This window comes from Zeugodacus cucurbitae, chromosome 3 (assembly GCF_028554725.1).
Source record: "Zeugodacus cucurbitae isolate PBARC_wt_2022May chromosome 3, idZeuCucr1.2, whole genome shotgun sequence".
Lineage (NCBI taxonomy): Eukaryota > Metazoa > Arthropoda > Insecta > Diptera > Tephritidae > Zeugodacus > Zeugodacus cucurbitae.
In genome coordinates this window covers 216750-244515 of record NC_071668.1, presented here as the reverse complement: position 1 = coordinate 244515, position 27766 = coordinate 216750, and the positions used below count along the sequence as shown (strand labels likewise).

Here is a 27766-nt window from a genome sequence, read left to right as displayed (position 1 = left end):
AACGTTAATATCACATGGCGATCATAGCAACACAATCCATGCAAAATAATATGAATCGAACACATAGATACACGTATTTATTTGTTTAAATATGTTCTAGGTACATACACGCATATTTACGTTTGTATGCTTATAAACTATAAATTATACAATTTCACCAGTTCCACTAACAGAACAGATGGCGTATTTACAAAGGGATGAGAATGTTATGAAGCACTTTAAAACAAAACCACTTTACAATTACGGATATTAAAAGAAATTGGAAAATTCTTAAAACATAAAAAGAAAATTGTGTCAAACTCAATTGAATTTGTATCTGTTTATTTATTGCATTTATTATCTTCTTCAGGAATTTTTAATTTCAACCGCCTCAAGTTGTATCATTAATTATGCCAGAAATACTTACTATTATTCCACCTTTAAGTTTGACCAACGAAAATTTAAGTGAAACGGACGGAGTCTCTACTGATCGCTCAATCACCTCCATTAATGGAATTCCGAGTACTAGCAGAGAGCATATAGTGGCGAATTCAATCAGATGTGAGAAAAATCCAATGCATAATGGAAGGATTAAAAAGACACGTAAATTCAATAGTCGGCGAAGTCAGAAAAAAGTGGCTTTGAAAGTTGGGTGAGTACGACAGGATTGTCTCGTTATTTTCGGGCACATTTTTTTTCCAACGCAAAAGTTTTAGAACACTTGTCTATATTCATTCCACATCACTTACTTATTAATACATTTATATGCGTACATACATGTTTGTAGCAACTTGAGCTAAGATTTTTCAGTCAGTTCGTGCATTGTACAGTTTTTCGACACTGAAAATTTCAAAAGCAGTAAATATAAAAATTTTCGGGTTTTCTTTATGCAACGGAATTGCATTTAAATTTCGCTTATTATTCCTAATCGAATAAAATTAGCGTAGATCACATTCACGTTTATAATAAAATAAGAAAAAAAGCAATATCCTGTCTCAAACCGGATTCCTCATTTATTATTTTGGCCACGCCTTCGATTCAAAACACATGTGCACAGTTTGCCCCAAAAGAGCGCCACTGCGCTTTCCGTGAAATCTCAAATTCCTCGTGCCCCGTTACGAAAACCGTCCGCCTCACTTAAAACCCACGCCTTTAGAACATTATCACCAAAGCCAAAGGATAATGTAGAAATCTCTGAATGCAAGCCCACAAAAGAAGCGACAATATCCAAACCTGAAGTGCAGCCATTGACCTCGACGAATTTGGTGCAACTGCAGCAGTGCAGAAATCATATTTCTCAAAAACTGGAACTTGCAACAACATCAAACTTATCCACAACCCAATTATCTTTGCGGCGCCAAAATACAGCAGCCATTTTGAATTTTCGTATCCGTAAGTCGATTACGCAAATGGATTTAAAGCGAACCTGTCGAGACAATAACATTAATTATCCGATATTGACTTCGTCACAATCACAATCGCTGGGTGGACACTCAACAAATCCCAGTGCTTTGATGCCGAGTAGAACATCTCATATAGCTGGCATAATGGGAGCATCCAGCCAATCCTCGTTGGTAAACAAGATGTTCGATCAAAGCAATTATTATTATGTAATTCAGGATCGCGACCCAAAGGTGGCCGGAATGCGTATTTTTGCAACAGTCATGTTAAATGCATGGCGAAAACGGCGAGACGAAGTAAAACGCCTTATGGAGGAGGTAAACAACCTAAAACGTGGTGTAAGTCTAGGATCGTTTTCTATTTTTTTGTTAAACAGATTTCAATACATTTTAAACTCTAAAGTCAATTAAAGCAAAGAACCAACTGCATGTGTTCAACACCCTCTTTCGAGTTGAGCAAAAACGTAATGATGAACTCAGTGTTCAGCTCAAGCGGTCTTTAGAAGATATAAACAACACAAAATCTTCTTGCGAGAGTCTTACCACTTCACTAATTAGCTTAAAGGCTGACAGATCACTACTTGAACAGCAGATCCAAATTAAAGAACAAGAATTCGATGGTCTCAATGCAATACTCTCTCAGACAAAGTCGGACCTATTTAAGGCAATGGCTCTACAACGGGAGCTGCAGGCAAATTTATCCAGTGAGCAACGTAAAGTTCAAGCCTTAGAAGCACAGAAGAAGGAACTTATTAATGAAGTAAAACACTGAAAATATATACTATAAAATTTACTATATCACTAATTTTCGGATAATGTGGTATTTTAGATTTGCGAAGTAAACAATGAATCTTTGCAAAGGGAAGAAAAGTTGGCTAACGAAATTAGGGATAAAAACAATGCTCTAACCGCTGCGCTCACTAAGCTGGAGTCGTTTGAATGGGAAATGAATGAATTGAAAAAGTAAGTATCAGTATTATACAATAACTGCAAAGCACGCAAAAACATAGGGCGTGCCCCTGAGATCTATCCTCCATAATCTTCTTAAAGTGTAATCGACTGATATGCAGTTTTGAACCTCATTTGTGGCTGAAGAGTTGAGGTATTTATTTTAAAATTCCGAAAGATTGTGATTCATTATTAACACCAGGTTAGACACCAAAGATAAAAAAGTGTATTAAATTATATCACAACCTTGTTATATAACTTTTGGTCAAAGATTTAGTTTTGTGCTACTCATACAGGTGTATTCAGTTATGTACAAATAGACAGAAGTTTTTATATGAGATGTGTTCCGAACAGGAAGTACATTTCATATTTCACTGAATTTCACACTCTCATTACTTCTGTTTTAAAGGAAAACACTGGTGTTGGACAGTTGCTTGGAAGAGGAGTCACAATTGCGGAAAGAAGTTGCAAATCTGTCCCGTGAGGTAGAAACTTTGCAACAATGTTTGGCAGCCACTTTGGGTAATCGTTTACGTGCCTACTGGAACAATTCTATTGCTTATCAGCGTGCCACGTTGCATCTGGTACATTGGATCGCTTATTGTACGCTACCAGCAACACCACCACCGAAGATTACAGCATTTCCGTTTGGTCTTACTCTCGAAAAGGCGCTAAATATTGTTAAACGTTAGCAACGATTTGATAGCATCGCCGGCACTTCTTTGACTACTCAGTTGTATCGAAACAGTACGGCTTTTTGTTTTACTTTTAATTGATATTCTTTAATTTATTTTATCATTTTATATATTTGGTTTTGAATTGAGCGAAAGAAACTGCATATGTGTACATGTACGTATAGCAAAATGTATTCCAATCTTGCACTTATTTACACGTACTATATAAAAACTTCAGATAAAACAAATAAATAATATTATTGAGTTAATATCTCGAGGTATAATTAATCTCGAATAAGATTCGTATCTTGCAGAAGCTTTCCAAGGCTTTGAAGTCAACCGCCAAAAAGAAAATAAACGAGTCAACTCCTGTTGCAAATTCTCGGGCGATTCTCTTTTTGCTGGAAGTTAGGTTCGACAACTCTGTTCGTGTTTTTCTCTCATTCTCTTTTAAATTATTTTCTCAACTTCTTGTACGCATCGTTTCCAAACAAAAAAATTTATACAGTAGCTAATTTTTATCGTTATTCTCCATTGTTTAACATTTGTTAATTATATTATGCATATTTCTATATGTATTTGCAAATTACATACAAAAAATAAATTATAAAATTCAAATTAAATATATCAATTCAATATTTTAAATATATTGTATACATTAATTTTAAAATGTGCGCAAATGCAACACTGTTACGTAGCAGCGAACTGTTACGAATAAGAACAGCAGACGTGATTCTCCTCTCTTAGTCGCCCCCTCTCCTATAAACAAAGAATTGCCGCAACAGAAGTTGACCCGTGTGAAAGAGCTCTAGGGAAGCATAAATTTGGGCGCAGGCGGATTCTAAACACTAAATGTTGCTTCCATATGCAAATATTTTATTTAAAGCAAAACTCACGATTATGCCAAAGTAATAAGTAACATGCTTAACTATCTCCATATCAGTATCATGAATGGGATTAGAAGTAGCTATTATATTATGGGCGCCAAAGGAAAATAACGACCATTTGCAATGACCACTTAATATAATCTGTTTAGTGTGAAAAATATCGGATTTTACTGGGAATAAATCGGTAGAAAGGATGGAAATAAGTGGTATCTAAATGTTGACTTCTATTACAATACAAGAAAGGAACCGAATAATTACTTCATTCGATTAATTTGCCAAATAGTTAGTACTAGAAACTACATACATATGTACATACTACTATATATTTTATGTAATTGATTTTTTAATTGTGGATAACATATAAAAGAAATTAATGAAACCTAAGCACAACTCAATGACTAAGAGGATACTAATATTAACATAATTTACAATATAATAATAAGATTTTTATGTTATATAAATTATAACCGGAATCATACAACTAATACAAACAAAATAACATTTCAATGCATTGAAGTTGTGCAAGCTTGCCAGCACTGATAAATCAATATTTGAATCTTAATTTTTATTAGACTTTCTCTCGCATTTAAGTAATTTCTTATGCATTCATCAAAACGTTCCCGTAATTACGTAAGTTGTAAGGTAATAACGAGATATTTACATATACATATACGTATGGCATTTATTCTTCAATCAACTTAAAGATAAGCGCTTGCATACGAGTATATAGTACTTATGTGAGTTTGTGTGCGCTTTGGCGCCAAAATTAATTTGCACGAATATGGTTGTGTTCTTAATTTAATGATGTGCCATTCAACGTCACGACGATATAGATAAATTTGAGAGTCGAAGTTCTTCGGAGGTGAGTCGGAGCATTTGCTGCTCCTCCGAATTGATGTGTACCAGCTGACCGCTGTCGAAATTCAATAAGTTGCTTATTGTTGGGCCCTGTTCGCCGTCTCCGACAGTGTCATCGTTGTTCGCATTGCCTGCGTTGTTGCTTCTAGAGAGGTTCACCATTGTCGCATCGTGGTTGTTGTTCACGGGTTGTTGAAATGGCGATTGAGGTGACTGCTGTTGTTGAATCTGCATATGATGCTGGTGTTGTTGTTGTTGCAACAGTGCGTTCTGCTGAGATGAAAAATGCATATAATTTATTTCACATTAATAAAGAATAAAGGTATCTCTTCAGTTACCTCGTTATTTGGTGGAAAATTCCAATGCGGATGCTGCGTTGCAACTGGTCCAGTCGTGGCTGAGGCCGTCAACAAATTATGCAAAGTGAACTGGGCGTTGCTTGGGTTCAGATTATTCATTGCTATGGCTGCTGTACTCGTGTTGCCCATAACCGGTAGGACATTGGAATACTTTTCTTCCCAATTTGTTGCCTCTGCGTTTCCATAGAGAAGATTATGATATTGCTGTTGCTGTTGCTGTTGCTGTTGAAGGTGATTATGCTGATGCTGTGATTGTTGATTAGTATCCTGCTGTTGTGGCAGTTCAGTTTGCCGCACAAACTGTCGAGAATTGAGTTGTTGTGGCTGACCACCTCTATAGGCGTTAAACTCGTTATGCATCTCTAGTGGAATGGGCATTTGGTCAGTATTTGGTGGAACTCCACCTCCTCCTATCCCAGTGCTTCCTCGATATTGATGACTAGGTGACATCAACGGTATATTTCCCCCCACAACCATGTTATAGGGAGATGGTGTATTTGGATTATTGTAGTTATTCGGCGGCGATAACGGCTGTGGTGATGGAGTCATCTCTGAAGGCCCACGATATAAGTTAAATGGTTGCGGTGACGCTTCTGAAAATCACAATGAATTTTTAATTTGTATAATAAAATGTGTGGATGAAATACATTTTTATATGAATTTTTATGTAGTTCTTACCTCTTGGCTCTGTCTTAATCGCTGGGATATTGGCTGCATTCCAATTTATCAATCCTATGTTTATAATCGAAAATTAAAAAAAAAAAATATATATTAAAAATTTAACATTTGAAATTGTGAAAACATTAGTTTAAATATTTATAATAAAACAAAATAAAACAAAATAACGTCTTAGAGTACTAGGTATCTTGATCTCGATATGCGAGATAATGTTGAATTAAAAGACAATATATTTTACACTTATTCACGATCTTTGGATTATTATATTAGAAAGGTAGCACGATCCTCAGATAATTCGCTATCCAAAACCAATTCAGCTTTAATTATTCAACATTAGTTTTTTAAACATTATCTTGTCGCTAACTAAATTTTGATATTGCCCAACGCAAAGTTTCTTTTAGTTTTTTAAAATCTACTATTCAAATCCACAATAACGAAAAAGTTCAGTTATGTACCAATTTTATAAATCTTTTTATATTAATTCTTCACGAGAAAATTAACTGAGTAAGGCAATTGGTTTCAGTACATAGTAGCGGATATCACTTACTTTACAAGATTCAAATGTATACTCTAAGCTAAACAGCAAAATGTAGTAGTGTTTATGGTATGTTAATCTATACTGCTATTATAAAGAGGAAATATTTGTATGTACGTTTGTATTGACTAAACACAAATACTACTGTGCCGATTTCAAAAATTCTTTCACCATTGGAAAGCTAGTAACATAGGCTATATCTATTGCTAGAATTTCAACTTTCTGGAAATAGTTCTTAGGTGAGGGTATCAAAAAGAATCCGTGATGGGAGAATATTAATCTGAAACTGAATATTGTCTTGCAAGTCATTCTCTTCGCATCGCAATCGCGTGCCAGAGAGTCGAGTAAGCTCGCTGCTGCTTGCTGAACAAAATTTCAAAACCTCGCAAGTACGCGCTAGATGGTCGAGTATGGAGCATGTGCAGCGGCATGAAGAACAAATTATTAGAAATATACAGGCTCGCACTAGGGAGTCGAACTCTGAGCGTTCCCAACGCCTTCATAATCAGAGAGAAAGACATCAAAGACTAGAGGTCGTAATAAGTTTTAGCTCATCTATAATATAAAAATGAATCGCAAAATGTGTTGCTAAGCGCATAACTCGAGAACCGCTGGACCGATTTCGCAAATTCTTTGTTTAGAATGTTTTTAGAGATTCCGGGATGGTTCTTACGGAGAGAAAAATTAGAAAAATTGCTTGAAAAAGTCTTAAATCCACAATTTTCTAATCACCCATACAAACAATTTGTGTCGTTAGTCCCGCTAAAAGTTGAGAAGGGCCAAACCGTTTAGTTTTGAAATATTTATGGAAAGCCAAGGAAAGATTAGAAAGTAAGTAAATATGGAAAAATTGTGAGGAAGATAACAAGAAGATGATTTTATTTGAATTGACAACAAATTTATAAAAAAGAAAACAAAAAATAATATTATTTTCAAAGTTGTCATTGTTGCTTTGTTAAAATATTTTTATCATTATTCAATTGTATAATGCTGTATCGAAAGCCCAAAACAATTTGTAACAAGTAGGGAAAGGCAACAAACATTTTATACTCGCAATTTATTGATTTAATTTTATTACACACAATTTGAAATAAAGTCCAACAGAATAACGAAAATCCTCTTATATAGTATATAACGGCTGATGTAATTCCTGAACCTATTTCACACATTTTCACCACTAAGGTTAACGGGAATAGGGGTAACTTGGCACCTGTTAGTAGGCAGTACTTTCGGCCTTGAAATTACTACTAAATTGCAAATCAACAAACACCAGTCTGCAAACTCGCCAAAAAGAGCTACAAAGGAGATTTTCCAGATATTCAAGTCGCTGGAAGAACTGCACAGGACTTTAAAAGATTTACGCGACAACGAAAATATTTTTGGTGAAGCCATGATTCTGGCAGGTGATTTTCGCCAGACTATTCCAGTTATTCCTGGATCAACTGTTGCGGACAAACTAATCACATGCCTAAAATCATCTACTTTGTGGCGACACATAAAAAATCGTCAATGAACAAATAACATACGAGTGTTTTTCCAACAATATCATACTGCGAATGTAGAAATAGTTGGAAATGGTAGCGACGCAGTTGACACCTCAATGTATTAATAACATTATTAACGGGCTTCTGTCACTTCATGGTCTCGAAAGAGGAGCTTATTCATCGTGTTTTTCCGGACATGAAACCACATAACCATAAATGACTGATTGAATGGCCTATTTTGGTGATAAAAAAACAAAGATATCGATGATCTTAATGCGACAATTTAGGATTTCGTTCCAGGAGAGTTGACACAGCTACAAACCCGGGTGACGTAGTGTATTATCCCACAGAATATTTAAAATTGCATTGACTATGCCCTCTTACTTTGCAATTAAAATTAGTGTAAGCTGTCATGGCTTTGAAAACGGTAATCATAAATAAGTCACCGAAACAATCTTGGCTTGGCCAACTTGCAAATTTGCTAATTTGTTATTATGATGATTTACGCTTAGTACAGATCTACCATAATGTATATCAACCGGCTATAATGTTTTCGTCTTCGCGCGTAAGAATTTTTTGACTATATTGAAAAAATTCTAATTTAATGTATACCTTAGCCACAAAAACGTGTGGTCGGGTCTGCTAGTTACAAATAAAATATAATTTCATGTTCAAATTTTCCTCATTTTACATTTTTAAAATGAACCCACGCAAGAAACGGGAAGGTACATACATATATAAATTACTGGATTATTATGCATCAAAATCACCAGCAGCTCAAATCGTAAAGTATTTACCCTAGAAAGCACCCTCTAACCTACTGCAAGTTGGACAGAGGTCAATAGCCCTACTAAAGAGAGTATTATAGTTTTGTTCACATAACGGTTGGTTGTAAGTCCTAAAACTAAACGAGTTAGATGTAGGGATATATATATCAAAATGATCAGGGTGACGAGTAAAGTTCAAATCCGGATGTTCTTGATGAAACTTAAAAGACGTATTTCTTGGCACCATAAGAAGGTTAAATTCGAAGGTGGGCGTAACATTTGGTATGATGGATCGCACTATGAAAGGGCATATGTGGATGTAATTTTTTTGGGGAAGTGTGCGTAACTCCGCCCCCTAGTAATTTTTTGGTACATATCTCGTAAACTACTTAAGCTATATCAACCAAACTTTCTAGAGTCGTTTCTTTTAGTCACTACGTTACACAGTCCAAAAATGGAGGAAATCGGATTATAACCACGCCCACCTCCAATACAAAAGTTATGTTGAAAACTACTAAAAATGCTTTAATTCAGTAAGGAAAACCATCAGAAACCTTAAATTTCATTATAAAGATGGTACAGAAAAGCTGCACTCAAAATGGTATACAAAATTATAAATGGGCGTGGTTCCGCCATATCTCCGAAACTACTCGAGCAAATTCGGTTCATAATATATTCCTAGCTTCCCAATGATGTGTTGTGAAAATAAGTCAAATCAGTTCACAACCACGCCTACTTCCCATATACCCGAACTTTGAAGTTTACTTTACAATATATAAAGTAAGCACTAGTGAATATATCGGAACAGAACTTTGCAAAAATACTGCATTTAAAGAGTGGCATCGCAAGTCTAAAAATCGTCGAAATCGGTCCATAAATTTTCAAGACCCTATATATCGAATATGAGGACCTCAGCACTTCTAACAAATTTTGTACCGAAAATATAGGTAGGTCTCTCAGATATGTTGAAGAAATTCAAAGGGAATATTTTTCTTCTAATAATATGTCTCCGTGTCAAAAATTAGTAAAATCGGATCATAACTTCCCTATCTTCTATATAACTAATATTAGGGTTTCCAACATTCAATGGACATTATACCATATATGTATATGCCGAATATGTGGGTCAAATTGTTTGTTAGATTAGTAAAATTAAATAAATAAATTGCGAGAGTATAAAATGTTCGGTAACACCCGAACTTATCCCTTCCTTACTTGTTTAATAAAAAAAACATGCAATGATTTTCAAAATGTTTGTTTAGCAAGGTGCAAAGCCAAATCATTTAAATACAAAAGCAAAAAGCTGTTAACAAAGCAACATATCGTGAGAATAAAATTGGAATGTTAGAGCAAACAGCGAAAGAAAATTTATAACAAAACAGTATTATTTACCTTTTTTGAGTGAAGAAAATGAAATTACATTCAACAAATTGCCAAAGATTTTTGCTAGAATTTTATTTTGATATTTAGCTACCATTAGCAATATTGTTTTCATTTCAATTTTTATTATTTCGCATCTTTTGAGTATATAAAGGTAAAGCATTTTTTCTTCATTATAAAATTTCATATTCTAAAGTAGTGATGTCATATATGTATATAATTTGGATCGTTAGGTAACTACTAAAATGCTACGTAATCTTGGTCATATACATAAGTATAAACACACTTGACTTCGTACAAAGTTTGCAATTTTCGAGTCATATTTCAGGTTTATACTGTTCAACTAAATACTTTTTATAAACAGGTCTCAATATTTTATAACACATAAAAGGGTTTTATTAAATAAGAAATATACTTAATGTTTTACTTCGCATAATTACGCCAGTGCTTTGTTCGCTCAATAAACAATTCACAATAGTTGTTAATCCAAAAATGTAAATCATCTCTGAGATACGACCCATATATTATCTACTATTGTGTGGTAAGAAGACCGTTTCAATTGCAAAATATTTAATTAATTTTACTCAAACCGCCACCAACGCAGAATATAAACTGATTGTCCTAAAACATTTTATAAACATAGTTAACGGATATTGTACCTTCGAATCGTTTCCAACTTATACAATAGCAAATACATATTTACACAATACTACATACCTATGTATGCCTGTATATATGTACGTATATATATTTAGAAAGGACAATTTTACAATTTATTACTGTTATATTAAATGACAGTAAAATATTCAAGTACATTGATAAAATGAAATATTTATGGTATAAAATAGGTAATATTCCAAGAGCTGATTAAAGACAAATACAACGCGATACAATGTGGTAAATTGGATCTAGACTTTTAGTGATGTGTTAAGGTACTCACACATATCGAGCCTTTACCGCCATTTTAGCGTAAGCGACAAAAACCAAACTTTACAGGAGAAGGTTTCTTTTAAATACTTTTAACCATTAATGTGGTAGTAATTTAAATTTTTTTTTTCAATTATATATATAAATGTCTGAAAAGCATTAATGTATGAGAAATTTTAAATTACTACCACATTAATGGTTAAAAGTATTTAAAAAAAACCTTCTCCTGTAAAGTTTGGTTTTTGTCGTTTACGCTAAAATAGCGGTAAAGGCTCGATATGTATGCATGTAAAATGTGTGTCTTCGTTGGATAAAGAGGCCAACAACAATAAAAAAAATCCCATAATCCCGATTACAATAAAAATATTACCAAAACCGTTACCACCAACCTCAAAATCAAAAATATAGTTAAAAAGAAAAAAATACACTTACGACCACCTGGGTGATCACTTTGGATCTTTTTTTGCTGTTGTTGCAACGAGGAATGCATTGAATCACCGTCAGTCCTTTGACGTTTTCGTCTCAATTCCTCTGGTCCTATAATCAAAAGAGTTATTTTTTGTTTTATTTTTTAACAAACAGTGGTATAAATTTCGTACAATGTTCCGTTCAAGGTACTCGTCAATATTTGTGTTACATACATATGTACTTTCAAAATCTTAATTGTATCTATCTTAATAGTATATAATAGCTAAAGAGAAGTATAAATAGATCGAACCGCTTTTTTCGATTACATATTTTAATTAATGAGTAAATATATAAATAGGTGTAAGTTCAAATTGGGCGGAGATTCAATACAACAAATCATTGTTTTCATATATGTAAGTATATAGGTAAGTACTTGACCGCATTTATAATGCCGATATTTCCAAATTTTGGCCACTGCATTTATGACTCAAGCAGTGTTTTTTTTTGTTGTTTAAGTTTTAAATAAAAAGGCGTTTGTATAAACGCAGACAATTTGTTTTTGGCTGTCTGCTTCTGCGCTGCAAAATAATTGGTACCATATATACCTATTTATGTGCGTATATATACTTTTAACACGCACTACATCTATGTATGACACATATCCATATTACTCGACATAAAATATTTGTATCAGATGGATACATAACAATTATTCAATACCTGGGTATTGTTACAAAATCAATCAATTGCAAAATAATATTATATTTCTTTTCAAAAACTAAATGCTCAAAAATATATTGGCATTGTTTTGTGGCATCGTGTTCATTCCAAAATATACACATACATATATTTTCATCATTCGCTATAAGTTTGTTTGTAGCCAAGAATACGAATATGTATGTATGTATGTATTTTCAAAAGTTTTCAATATATAGTCGGACACACTATTTTATGTATAGCGCGGTAAATTTCAATTTTCACATTTCGATGTATGATCGATGATCAAATTTTATTAAGTCAATGATGAAAATCTCCAGGCTGTGAAACAGCTTACGGGTTGCTAAAAATTTCAATTGATGCAGTTCGCTGCTGCCAATCGCCTAGCTATTTCATCGGGTGTTAAAATCTCCCCCGCATCAACTGCGGCATAATAAGCTGAAGCTTCGTCGAATTCGCTGGTTGTTGCCTGGGGCGGTATGCTAGTATATAATGCGAAATGCTCTGCTTCTGTCAGATCTACATCGGGATCAAGTTGGACGTTAAAAGCTCCTTCGCATAAGTTACGCAGACTTTGGCGATCAGCTATCGCTACTAGTTCCATATCACCCTCGCATATTGGAATATCGGCAAGCTGTAATGCCGAAACGGTTTTGCGGTCAAGTGTATTGCTTAACGTTATTGTACTTGCATGTGAGTACTCCTCGTTTTGTGGTAGACTATTAATACTGTCGCCTTTCAATGGGATGTGGATAACATCAGCGGTCAAGCGTGATGGGCGTTTTCCCGAAACGCTACTTACACTACGACCAACTGGGCGACTTGGTTTAGTTCCTTTATTAAATTCAATTTTAGAGGGACTAGTTGGTAAAGACATGGGTTGAAGAGATTTTACAGATCCGCGATTCGGATCATTCATCCGAAATTGGGAAATACTTGGCTCACGACTTAAATTTGGAGTAGTGCCCTTGGAATTTTGGGGGATATCTCCACTCTGATTGAGATCAATTCTGCTTTTACGTCGCGAAAAAATCTTCGAGAAAAAGCCTGGTTTCTTTTGTTTGGGCAAAGTATTTGAATTACTTCCGTTAACTGGCTTGGATGGTAATCGTTTTGAAAGTGGTGACTGATCGGGAGTCTTCTTTATTATTATCGGAGGTGGTGAACGAGATCTGTAATCGGTAACAACATTAATATTTCCTTGAATTGAATGATTTTCAATAGTTCCATCTTGCTTTCGAATACGTTTTGGTGGAAGAGGAGGTAATTTCTCCTCTTCTGCAGCGGTCACGTGCATATGCGGTGACAAATATTTTGGTGGCAATGGACGCGGTGGTGAGGAGGTTTGTTGGGTTCGTTGCTGTTGTTGCAATGGTGGAATAGGAAGCTGCTCCAGTGTGGCCAGTGCAATATCGGCACTTAACGCAAAAGTTCCATTACGGTCGTATAGGTGTGCATCCTCAGGGGCTAGTTGAGAGGATGGGGGAGTTGGTGGCATCAAATCATCCAATGGTATATCGATAGGGTTCTTAAAAGCTCTTTGTAAACTACTGTAAGTAGCTGCGTCATCAAAACTATCATCTACTTCCATGGATTGCTTCTGGCCATCTATTTTAGATTTATTATCATTAATTTCACTTAGCATAGCTTTGTAAGTGTCCCTTTGAAGCACATGACGTGTATAAATTTCGTCTAACTCAGCAGCCTCATCTAGTAACGCTGTAAGAACTTTATCCTCGTCAATGGAAGCAATGGATGCTGCACCATCAGGTGGCGGAGAGCCTTCATTTTCTTGTAAATCATTGCTTTTCATCCATTCAGTGATTTTATCGTTAACGGAAAGTTGTTTTTGTACTTCAGCTGAAGCATGTTTCATCTCCCCCATCTGCGAACTTACAACTCGTTCAACTTCTGACTGTGGTTGAACCTTCTGCATATTAGACTCCTCCGATATTGCAACTTGTTGTTGCTCTGTCTGTATTGGTTTCTTATTAAGTTCCTGCTGCTCTAACTCCCTTACTTTCTCATCGATTATTGCATCGATTTCATTCTCCTTGCGCCGTTTATCTGCTTCTGCTGCATCTAGAGTAATTGTATTATTCAAATAACTGTTGATCTCTTCGTGTGACTCTGTAGTTAATTTATCCAAATTCATAGCCTCTTCAACACTTGACTCTTTGTCATCGACTGTTTTTAATATTTCTTGAAATACGTAATCGTCGGGCCGTTTGAGCATACGACGCAAATTTTCTAAAGAATACCTACCCGACTCCGCTGGCACATATTCAAATTTCACAGGGTCACTAACTGCTCCATCTGAAGGCCTTTGCAATTGTACCAATACCTATAAATACATAATCAGTTAGAAAGTAAAAATTTTGGATAAATATTTCGCAACTATACAGTTTATGAGTGATTACTCAAAACGTGATATAGAGCACACCTATATATAATGATTTCAGAACCTCACCTCGACCGGCTCTGTTATGCTAGTTTTGTGATATTTTGGTGTCCTAAATGTAATCGCGGTCTGTTTATGAACATCATTGTGCTCGAACTCGCCAAATCCCTGCCAAATTGTGACACCGTCTTTCTCTTCAAAAAATCGCACGGCTATGTCCTCTTTAGCAACTTTCTCGCAGAGCAAAATTATTTTTGTGTTGCCTAAAACCGTGGCCGAACAACTACAAACACGACAAATAACGAGATCTGACATGGCCTTTTTATCATAAATTGGCTCTGAGACTACTGGTGGCAGGGGTACTGTGAAACGACCCATATCACCTTTTAAAAATACTTGAAAACACAATCTGACAGAGTTTAAATCTATACTAGTTGGCTGGAAACGGTGTGAAAACCCGGCTGTAAAAAAGCATATATGGATATATGAATAATGTATGTACTGTCATCCGGTCGTACTCACTTTTAAAAGGATCAACGCGAATGTCTTCTCTGGCTTTTAAAGCACTTTCAATGTCTTTCTTCTTTACACACTGTATTCCCAAATTACTGAATACGGCACGCATCGTATCGCTGTTGATTTCCAAGGTGCACACACCCTTTTTACAACCCTCCTTCCCTACCAAATTGTGCGGATGAGGACTAATAAAGAAAATGCAAATTTGAAAAATCAACAATTATTTTGCTAACTCAATCAAGTTTCAGTTCTATATATGTAGTCAAATATAAACATTAACGCGTATTTTCTTACCGGTATGGAGCGTCCTTGGTCACACAGGAGACGACTACTACTGCTCGTCCCTTATAACCTACAATTTCGATCGTAGGAAATGTTTTCATTTCCGGGGTCGAATTCACGCCTGGTATTGAACCAGCTGAACGACCCTCGCATTCATAACGAAATCTCAATGCTTTGCTAGCAGGTTGTTCCACAATTTTAACGTATGCCTTTTTTGCAATTTTTTTATTTGGATTGGTTTGCTGCTGAGATGAGGGTGGCACGTCCGTATGTTGTTGCTTTGTTTGGTCAGTATTATAGTTCAAATTTTGTTGTTGTTGATGCTGCGAAGATTGATGTAGCAGCTGTTCTCCATTCGGGCTTACTCTTGGGCCCCCGCCTAAATTGGCGTTACCTTGGCTAGGATACATAATAATGACTTAGTATAATTAACTGAAAATAAAAAGAGAATGGTTTACATTGAATTAAGACAAAATACAAATTTTTACGAGCAATTTCTTTAAATTTATTTATTAAACATCAAATTTGTGTGTAAATGTTTCAGTAAAACTATATAATCTAAAAAAGTTCTAGGCCTTCGAAATTTTGTTAACATTCTTGCATGCACAAGTTTTTCGCTAACGTTGTCTCTTTTTCACACTCTAGGTAGGTGAATTGTGTACCAAAAATAAATTATATTACTTCTCTCGTAGCAGACAGATGTTGTGAGTTTTCCAATTCTATCTCTTTTCTTCCGAATATATTGCGTGTTGATCACAACGTAAGGAGTCGACAAATACTAAAACTCAACAATTTTCAAAAACGATTTCAACCGTCTCCGGTCCACGATCAACGCGAAAACGAAGAAAACTCTGCATGCAAAAGAGAGAACCCGACAACAAAGCCAAAAATACATTTTTTGTACCTTAATAAACGGCAGAGAAAAACAAATCGGCACAAAATTAACGCGAAAATATTAAAACATATGCCAATGAATTTATGTAGACGGAATAATAATATCTAAAGGATAGTTTTTGGCAATTTTGTAAATTCGAATGTTTAAAAAATATATTTCATTGAACGAATTATAACTTTATTACTCATATACATATGTACATATATATATTTATCTACATATATACGCATATTCATATGTACGCTTGCAAATACAAGTGAAAAGTACCTATTCGCCACATTTCCATACTTATTTAAATTAAAAAGAAATATACATACATATATATGTATGGAAATATGTGTGAGTTAATATACATGCAATGAAATCAACTAGTTATGAACTACTTTCAACTACACTGAGTCATAAATCCAATCAGGTGATGACAATTGTTACATTTCACGCAGAAATATATCAGTTTCATACTAAGTCTAAACAAAGTCAATCTCTAGTTTAATCTATATTCCGCTGAGCAATATTTATTTGGATTTTGTTCAAGCTCTTCCCGTTTTTATAAAAAATATACCCGCTTTTGAATGAACTTCCAAAAAGGAAATATTATAAGTCTGATCTCTTTCTGACTAGTTCAATTTTGGTCAAACCAGTCTAATTAAACGATTCCTGATCAGTTTGATGCTTATCTGCAAGGTGCTTATATACTTACGTATGTATATGCAGATATTCAGACCTATATTCAAAATGGTTTTCACGTATATTACATATATATATATGTAAATGTGTATATGTAAATACATACATATATCTATGTATGTTGTAAGTAGTCAAAAGCTTAAAGATTTGCCCGCTCCCAAAAAGAAAAGCAAAATCACTAAATAGAAGAGCAATTCGCCCAAAATATCAAGGTGTATACGTACATATATTAAAAATTATTTTATGTAAAATATTTTGTTAACATGCATTTTCTTAAGTTATTTAAATATTATGCATCCCTAAGAAGAACTCCTTAATTAAGCACACACATTCATATACATACATATATTGCAATGAGGAAATAACCTTCTGACGTCCTCATAATCGACGTCACTTCTCGAAATGGCGGCAATGACAAACGTATCTGCACATGTACATATGTATGTATGTATCCGTAGACATCAACCACTAATATTATTGGACTCTTTGGTCGATCTTGTGTATTAGTAATATACAGTAACCCACACACACTTATAACAGGTGCATATCTTTGGACAGAGACTACCATTGAGTTGATGAACGTAAAGTCTAGACAATTGCGTAAATCATGAAAAATACCTCGGCACAAAAACAAATTCTATGTATATATATATATATATGTATATACTGGTTTCAACGTGAATACAAACCCAAGCAAGATAAATGGGTTGGATGTATTACTTAATACAAATATTGTTTTTATCTAACCATTTGAAAGTCATAAGTCCTAAGTAAAATATAAGTAATTTAATGCATTTAACAACGTGGTATACATAAAAACCTGTAATTTATATGCATGTCCTGTAAAAGTATTTTTTTAACTACTAAGTCTAAAAACAAAGGACCTAAATAGGTCTATGTGTGGCGTATTGGCCTACCAGTTTAACCTAACCTAATCTAAGTCTAAATAACTTTTGCCAATAATTGTAGCACTTAGAAGACTTCAAATGACTAAAGATATTGAAACAAAATTTAATAATCCTTATGAGCAGCAATTTCATCCTAATCCAAAATATTATTAAAATCATATTCGGATCAGTTAGAACATTTCTCTCCCAAATGTATTACTTTTATTATTTACGGCAAACACACTTCAAAATATTGTATGTTAAATTTTAGAGAATTCCCTGTTCAATATGGACTAAAACTAGTTTAATCCCATAAAAATCTCATTTTTTTGTTGTACAATCTATTCATAAATATTTGTACTAATATTATTTTAAAACACAACTATATCAAACCAACTCCAAATGGCCGATGACTTTTAGTGAACTTCATAAAATTTCACTATCATTGGTGTTTGACCCACGTGACACTAGTAGGTAGACACGCTTTCAATACATCCGGCTGGATAGCATTTGATTTTCATCAATTATTTAAGAATAGATACATATAAAAAACAAATGAGCTATTGGAGATACTACATAATTAGGAAAATTTATCAATTTGTGAGAAATTAAAACACTTTTCTAATTTCTTATTTGATTTTGTAAATAAAATTGTAGCAAATATGGAGAAGAGAATCATATATGTACATATAACGTCTTTTCGTCTAAAAATACATACGTACATATGGTAAATATGTATATACACACGTGAGCATATATTCTTTTTGGAAGCAAGCCAATGTTTCGAATCGCTTTATATTATCGCTTTTGGGGGCCTTTTAAAACAACTGATAGTATATACATTTATTTTCCACATATGTACATAGATCTTATGTACATATGTATGTATATGAGGTTTCTATAATTTATATTGTGTGTTCCATTATGTTATTTTTACTTTATAAACCTTTTGACGTTTTCATTTAGTCTCCAAGGGTTTGTAAATTACTTGCTTTGTAATCCAACCGTAATCATTCATTCATAACAATTTTAATTTCACATATTGGAATAAAACATCACTTTTTGATTTAGGGATGGCGGATTTGATTCGACTTGTCTTCGTGTAGTCTAGAAATATAATATTAAAGGAAATACGTAGTTCGGATTCTCTGCAATCACTTCCGTTCAATTTTCACTGGTCGCTTTGACAAACGTCTCATTTAATAAATGATAAATGAGATATTGCAACGAAACTTGATGTAACGGGTACAAAACTTATACTGCAACGTACTTCCAGAACTGTTGACGGAAGAATAAAATTCTAATTTATAAAAGTGATTTTTACCAAACTTAAGAAGCGTGACAATGTTTTTCAGCAGGTTTATTATGTTTATTATATCGTTACATTACGAAAATGACTATTTTTTTGCAATAAACCGAATTGTACTTGTGTTTTATTTAATTGGTGCAGAAATAATTACAAAACTCACAAACCGTTGTTGGAATCAAATGTTTCCGAATTGCACTATTCTGGACCAAGACAGCGAAAATGTAAACGAACTTTCCTTCAACTACCGTTTGCCTCGCAAAATTTTACTAGACCATGCGTACGCTGTGTTTTGCCGTCAAACACTGAGTGTGGGATGTTGTGAATAATAATAATCCAAAATATTGCAGAATTCTATCAGCTAGAATAAAATTCGTGTATGTATAAATTTTGTGTATCTGCTTAGCCGAGACTTATATTGGTATTTATACTATATGTATGCATATATACCACATGAAAGATGTTGCAATTGGATAAGGGATTGCTGTTTGGGTCTATGATTCTTCTATGGAAACAAGAAAGGAATGGCTAAGTTCAGGTGTAACCGGACATTTTATACTCTCCTAGTTTGATACGCTGAAAGGAAAGGAAATAATTTGTGAAACTTTATTATAATATGTGTATGGCATCTAGAGCGATTCCACCACTATTTTGAATAATAGTGGGGGAATATTTTGGGCTACCCAAATATTCACTCTACCTTGAAGGCCACATTGTGGTGCCGGGGACACTTGTACCAAGTTTCATAAAGATAACTAAATTTTTACGCAAGTTATCCTTTTGCACGGACGGACTGATATCCTCAACTCATCTTATCAACCTGATCTCTTTGATCTATAAGCGATGAATTTGTTTAACGTAATTAAAACTTATAAATTGTACATACAACAAGTATAGGGTAGTAATAAAATCAACTCTTTACGGATTATTGTTTAAATATATTATGCCCTTGTGCCTATATAACACGATAAAATCCGACTACACAGATAGTTGAAATAAAACATCATACATCAACATATATGTATGTATATCCTAATACTTTTGTGAACTAGTGTATGAAAATGTACATAATTACATACATATATGTCTGAATATAAGAAAATTTAATTCTTTATCAGTGAATCACTCATTCTACTTTCATTGAGAAAACATTCTCAAATACATAAATAACATGCGAACGTGCCAAGAAGATAAGCTATCTATGCGACAAACCTGTAGTGGAGGACTACTGTTGGAAAAACTTGTTCCCAACATTTTTCATCATACGCCATTTCAATACTATCTGATCGAGTATAAATCATAACCATAGTATATAAATGTAAAAAAAATGAACAATCCAATGATTTAAAAGCACTTTATTCCTACAAATTCCTTTTCCAAAGAAAAAGTATTGATAATATTTTCAAAAAGTTTTTATTTCATTATTATATTCCTCTGATTGAACTAAATGACATCTATATTCATATTATAATATATATATATATTCGAAAACCGATTAGTTCAGTATCATATACTCGTACGCTTAGATATTAATTTCCAGCAGGCCATTTCTGTATGCAATCATGCGTACATACATATGAAATAATATATAATTTGCTTGTTTTCCGAAAAAGTGATGAGTAATCAGCACATTCCTATTGTCCTGAGAATACGATAAATATCTTTTAGCTATATTTTTATTATAAATTATCTTCAAAAAAATGCATAGGAATGTGAAGAATTCATGAACTTTTGAATGAAAATACGAATGAAATATGAATTTCATCGCACGCTTTTTGTATTTTCTCCATACTCGATGTGTAGATTAACAACTCAATTCGTATATATCGGAAAACAATAAACACTTTCCAAGAAGTAATACTTAATCCGGTGGTTCCGTGGGAGCGTCTTCAGTTGGGTGTTGGTTAGATTTACCGGATTGTATTATAATGAGGAAATGTTGCATCTCAGATTAAATCTCGTACATACATTTTTCATTACCTATATATTAGGGCTCTTATTCGAATATCCGGTTTGTAACCATTCGTACGAATATTAACCGGTTAGTACTATTCGATTAGTCGCAATGTTACGACTATTCGAATAGTCGTTCTACTGCGGTTGTTCGAATAGTTATACTGTCAATATTCGAATAAATGAAAACAGTTTGAAATCCAAACAGCCTTTGATTTTTTAAAGTTTCCGCAATAAAACAGCCACTTTATCAGAATCAGAGAGGATGTTCTCCATTGCTGGAAACACTGTGACACCACGTAGAAGCTGCTTGCAATTAACAAATGTTAACCTTTTCACTTTCTTATATCAAAATTTACTTTTTATGAAGTATACTGATTTAATACATTCCCCCAGTTGAAATGGTTAAAAACTATTTTGTCATTACTTAATGGTTCCCGTGAAATCATTGTTTTTTTTTTTTGTATTTTAAAGCAAGTTTTTTGTTAGTTTTAATGTTTCACATTTTTCAATAAAAATAAGAAAATTAATGAACTTGCACTATTCGAATAGTCGAAAATGAGCGGTTAATCGAACAGTCGATGACTGACGACTATCCGAATAGTGCAGTGGATACCAAGAGCTCTACTAAATATATTTATTTACATATTTGCTGTTTACTAACTAAAACTTTATAGATAATACATTTAAATTTTCCAACGAACTATAATTATTCATTTGAAATTGAACGCACCTGCAATTCTTGAATGAATTCGAAACGAACAAGTAAGGAAGGACTAAGTTCGGCTGTGACCGAACATTTTATACTCTCGCAATTTATTTATTTAATATTATATAATACACAATTTGACCCACATATTTGTCATATATATGGTATAAAGTCCATTAAAAGTTGAAAACCCTAATATTAGGTTAGAAGCACCGAGGTCATCATGTTAGATATATGGGGCCTTGAAAACCTATGGTCCGATTTCGGCGATTTTTAGAAAGGGGCTGCCACACAATAAATGAAGTATTTATGCAAAGTTCTGTTCCGATATCTTCACTCGTGCTTACTTCACATATTGTAAAGTAAACTATTCAGGTCGACTGCAAAGTTCTGGTATATAGGAAGTAGGCGTGGTTGTGAACCGAGTTGGCATGTTTTCACAACATGTTATTGGAATGTAAGGAAAATATTACAAACCAAGTTTCATTGTTTCAAGATATGGATTTTGACCTATAAGTGGGCGGAGCCACACCCACTTAAAATTTTGTATACCAATTTGGATGGAGCACTTCTGTACCTTCTTTATTATGAAAATTAAGAAATTTAAATTTTAGTTTCTGGTGTTTTCCCTTACTGAATTAAAGCATTTTTAGTAGTTTGCAACATAACCTTTGTATGGGTGGTGGGTGTGGTCATAATCCGATATCGTCCATTTTTGGACTGTATAAGGAAATGCCTGAAGAAACGACTCCTGAGAGTTTCGTTGATATAGCTTTAGTAGTTTACGAGATATGTACAAAAAACTTAGTAGGAGGCGGGGCCACGCCCACTTCTCCAAAAAAATTACATTCAAATATGCCCCTTCATAGTGCGATTCTTTGTACCAAATTTTGCTTCCTTAGATTAATTTATGGCTTAGTTATGGAACTTTATATGCTTTCGGTTTTCGTCATTTTGTGGGCGTGGCAGTGGACCAATTTTTCCCATCTTTAACAAAGCAACCTTCCTATGGTGCCAAGAAATAAGTGTGCCAAGTTTAATCAAGATATCTTAATTTTTACTCAAGTTACAGCTTGCACTGACGGATGGACGGACGGACAGAGAGATAGACATCCGGATTTGAACTCCACTCTTCACTCTGATCACTTTGGTATATATATATATATCTAACTCGTTATGTGAACAAAACTATAATACTGTCTTAGTAACTTTGTTGCGAGAGTATGAAAAGAATGTCGAATTACCAACCATTTGACTGTTACGAACAAGAACACAAAACGTGTTTGAGGAGAACAAAAACTATGATATTACTCTAATGGATTTCATAAATCATGTAACAAAAGCATGGGATACAGACATCGAGAGCCAAAAAATAGCTAAATGCTACAAACAAAATTAAAGAATAAATCTTTTAACTTATGTACATTAAACTATATGCGAATTAAATAAATAAAACTGGGTATAAATCTATATTTTACAGAAAAAAATTATGTTTTTGAAAAATTTATGTTTTAACGAAAATTTCTATATCACAAAGTCTCTCTAACTCGAAGTTTTTTTGTGGATTATGCTGATTCGAGTTAGAGAAGTTCTACTGTATTTGATTTATTAAAATGTTTGCCTATTTTATTTATATTACTCATATTATATTTTAACAATATTTTTCAAGTTTATTCAAATTGTGCTAATTTACACCTGACGAACGGATGGCTGAATCGATTACTTAAGTAATACTATTATTTACTTAGACACATATGTAAAATCAGTACACTATTTAATAATATACAGTTGAACTCCGGGTTAGAGAGACTTCGAATAATTTGTATGAAATTTCACTTCTATAGCCAATTCAAGAGTTCGATTGATGGAGAACTTCAAGTTATGGAAGTTCAACTGTAACTGAAAACACAGAAAATTAGAAGTAAAAATGTAAATGTCATTAAAAACAGAAATGTATATGTAACTATGTAGGTTTATATACATATGTACATATGTTTTTTTTTTGTTTTTAAATTAATTATCTAAGTTAATACATATAATGAACAGGATTATTTATTTCCATGGTATTGTTCCAACTTTTGTTTCTTCTTGATTAATTGAAACTTATGTACATATGTATATCTGATTTTTGATGCACTCATTTGAATATACATACGAGTAGTTTATACACTTAGAAACTTTATCTACAGAATTCCGTCGCAATTTGATTGGACTCTCAACTAACACTGATGAATTAACTAAAAAGATAAATTTTGTTATTATAAATACATACACATCATTCGTGGATGTATGTAAGTAAATACACGTGTATGCACAAGCATACATAAATATGTATGTTTTTTCATTTTTCATAATAATTAGAACTATACGTTGAACTTTCGGCGGTTCAAACACTCACATCAACTCGTATGGTAGTTAAAATATTGTAAACACATGCCAAATATTTTACAAAAATTAAATCTTTCACTTTTTAACACTATTTACCGTAAACATCTAATCGGACTATACATTAACTTAGTAGGCACTTGAGTAAAAGAAGTTTTATATTTATTTCTTTTAACTTTATCATACTTATATGTATGTATGTGCACGAGTATGTTTACGTTTCGCCAAACGTATAGTCGTTGCTTATTTCATATGTTTTCGTGAGCATTGTAGATATGCTTGATCAATAAGCCGCGCTCACAACCGTCCGCCATTGGAGTTAAGTCGACAATGAATTGAGTTGGAATTCTTGTACCTGTTTTGAACACTCACCAAAGTATTAGATAAATACATACTTACATATACATCTACGGTATATACAATAAGTTTGCATGTGAGTGGCCTATCGGTTTTATCGGTGTATGGGTCTTTATTGGTTTAAGCAATAATTTCTTTCATGTAATTGACTTTACTTGCAATTATTGGAGTTCTACTGATTGTTGTATGCATACATAAGTATGTATACATATATGTAAAGATATATATATTTTTATACATGTATGTATGTAAATTTACATCCATATACATATGTACGTACATATGTATGTGCATGTAAGTATTTTATTTTTATGCTACTATTAATGCTTCTTTTGACTATTATGAGACGGTAATCGACAAATTATTTCAAAATAAACATTAAATGTTCTCTTCATTCGAAAGTATTGAGTGTTGGAACTGAAAAAGCTTTTAACATGGTTACTGTATTTAAAGAGAAACAAAGGGGGCAATGCCGAAAGCTTTCCTATACATATGTACATACAATGGCGGACAAAAAAAGAGGACACTCTAGAAATTTGGGATTTGTTTATTTTATTTAAAAACAACACATTTTATAGTAAGGACATACAATAAAAACGTTTTATTATAGCTGAATAATGTACTTAGTATAATTATTATCCTTGTATAATAGTGTTTGATTTGTTAATGCTACATCGATGTAAAGTAAAGTCTTAAAAAATAAGTGTCCCGATTTTTTCTATCACCCATTGTATATTTATGATAACAAAGTTTTGGCTGGTTTGGTTTGGCAGAAAATATCAAGGTAATAACGGTAAATGTATGTGTGTATTTTTGATTAATTTGCGTTTTGTGCCAGCGGCACCAAATAGCATATAAAATATAGGTTCAAACAATCATAAAATTACATGTCCAAGTTCATCCAAGTTTGCTTAGGATGACAACGCGGATGTCGCAACTTTCTTATTAGGATTGATAATTTTCGATCGACTGATACAAATATTTTGTGTTATCTTTCTTTGGAATGACACTGCTCCTCTTTAAGGGTCTAAATGTCAGTATATGAGCAGCCACAATATATTTTTCAGCAATTCTAAGTTCAAGCTTGCTGATATGAAGATTTTCATTAAAGTTAAAATAATAAGCTACTGAGAAATTGTGTTAAACAAAGTATAGAAGTATTGATAATTTAACGGATGTTTCTTGAATTATAATATTATTAAAATATTGAAAATCGGCCAGTTCAAATATACAACACGAGAAGAAACCATGATGTTGCAACTTTATCACGCCATCGAAGTAAAATTTAATTTATATTTTGCGTTTATAATATTTAGATTCAATAATATACATATACATGCATGTATGCATATGTATGCATATATGGCAGTATCCATCAAGTAGCTGACGATAAGAGTCAATCATAAAGAAATATGTGGGAAAGTCCAGAACAATACCCGACACCATAACTATTTCTTTCTTAATATTGTACGCCTTAGGAACATACTTATATTCATGTATGTAAGTGTATTTGTTTTTCAAAGTTGATGACTATATTTACAATAGTAAACCATCTCTACATATTCTACGTTCTCTGTTAAAATTTAAAAAAATGTTTGCTCTGAAAATGTAAAAGGTTGCCCAATTACTTTAATCGAGAGAAGCAAGCGTTAATATTTCTACATTGTTGACACATGTCTAAATTTCTGCAAAACCCTCGTGTAAACGAAGAAAAATACAAAAGTTTTAACAAACTGTATTCTTTAAGGAACTGATTTCCTCAAAGGGTGGAAACTATTTGTCTTTTTTTCATTACAATTTATGTATGTACATATGTACATATGTACATACAAAGTTGTAGAAATTATCTTTAGATGCATCTTAATGACTACTGAATTCTGAGATTGACAAATACCATTTACTCAAGTAAGAATTTATAATAATAAACACAAACTGTAGAAATGTACCTTATGATCATGTCCAGTGATTGTACTTGTTAATCTAATCAAGCAAGCTGGCTATTCCAAGTTCTGTAAATGTGGATGTTATTTTGAATTTAAATACCTTGATCACTTTTTCTCTTTTTCTCACTTATTATTATGCAATTTTCTCTTACTCTCAGTAAATTTACACATACTAACATATAGAATTATTAAGTATTTACTGGTAACTCTTTTCAGTTGACGGGAATACGTGATCGGTATAAATAAGCCGTGAATTGCACTAAATGTATAATAACAATTATATACATATACAGATGTATTTATACATGTATGTAATCACATATAACTACCTCACAGTGTAGCGTCAAACTAGATAGAAAATTTACCAGTTTACAACTAGAAATTCCTGTCTAAAATCCAACTACACTAAAAAACATGAAATGTATGCCAATTATCGGAAAAATTAAGGATTTTTTATTATACCAGTGGTTTTCAACTATAATCGAAATATATTCTATATGTTTTAAACTGATTGCTTCAACATGCTACATACTATATTTGTATATACATATATATATATGTATATATATATATATATTTAATTATATGAATGTGTATGTACATACACATCAGTGTTAATACGTATGCGTTAGTAAAGCAGGAGCAAATTTTCATATTTTCACGAGATATCCACTTTATGATAATTAATTTGCTTTATAATGCTTGAACCTTACATAAATCACACGTTTGTTTGCAATTTACGCATTTCAAAAGTGTATATTCACTCACGAAATCAACTACAAAAAAATTTCCGCGATAAATACAAATTAACGAATTATAACACACGTCAACGACATTTAAACACTCCGTCCACTGAGAATTCAGTATCAAACCACGACGAATCGGCGCGAAAACAAAATGCAGACTAAAGCAACAATTTTTAATAAACCGATCTCTTACAAATTTTGAGAGTCTTACCTAGTCAAGAGCTTCGGTGCTCTACACTCTCTAAGCCACCTCCCTTTATTACTATCATTGTTGTTGTACGTCACTTATAACATAGTGTTATCATCGTGGCTATCGTTTCTTACGAACATATGTTATATACAACTATTATACCTTCGAGCGCATAGTACATACTCGTATGTATATTAATTTGTAAGTGATTTCACTCGTCAGTTGAGCTAGTAATGATCGTTGACGGCTTGTACTCTTGGAGTCGATCGCCAATACTCGTTGATTGATCGGCATTAAACTATGGAATAAATCCTAACTGGAGAAAAGCACATATAAACATATTATAAAATATTAATAGCATATGTGCAATTAAAAAAATTCTTAAGGGCACGATAGTTCCACGGAATATTTGAATGAAATGCGTAACACTATTTCAACTCCGGAGAATAATGCAGAGTTGCAAACATTATACTCAAGTTATCGCGTTGTAACCCAAACCGCCGACACC

At 33.2% G+C, this 27766-nt stretch overlaps 2 protein-coding genes across 20 annotated transcripts; one reads left to right on the top strand and one right to left on the bottom strand.

Annotated features, from left to right (window-relative positions):
- The first annotated feature begins 293 nt into the window (after positions 1-293).
- On the top strand, positions 294-3270 carry LOC105209603 (uncharacterized). Its single transcript, XM_011180085.3, has 5 exons — positions 294-631; positions 1037-1718; positions 1783-2139; positions 2209-2342; positions 2737-3270. The coding sequence occupies exons 1-5, from the start codon at positions 390-392 to the stop codon at positions 3017-3019; spliced, it is 1698 nt and encodes a 565-aa protein (XP_011178387.1). The 5' UTR covers positions 294-389; the 3' UTR covers positions 3020-3270.
- LOC105209599 (embryonic polarity protein dorsal) lies at positions 1168-27239 on the bottom strand. Of its 19 annotated transcripts, none has more exons than XM_029038656.2 (8): positions 15213-15632; positions 14925-15103; positions 14472-14863; positions 14267-14345; positions 11309-11413; positions 5784-5837; positions 5085-5698; positions 1168-5019 (listed from the first exon to the last, which is right to left on the bottom strand). In XM_029038656.2, exons 1-8 carry the CDS (start codon positions 15608-15610, stop codon positions 4708-4710), a joined length of 2133 nt encoding a protein of 710 aa, XP_028894489.2. In that variant the 5' UTR covers positions 15611-15632; the 3' UTR covers positions 1168-4707. The 19 variants fall into 19 exon arrangements, with proteins under 19 accessions (XP_028894489.2, XP_028894490.2, XP_028894482.2 ...); XM_029038657.2 differs by having other exon boundaries at positions 1168-5016; XM_029038649.2 differs by lacking the exons at positions 1168-5019; positions 5085-5698; positions 5784-5837 and adding exons at positions 26326-26388; positions 26928-27239 and having other exon boundaries at positions 11366-14345.
- Positions 27240-27766: the final 527 nt, after the last annotated feature.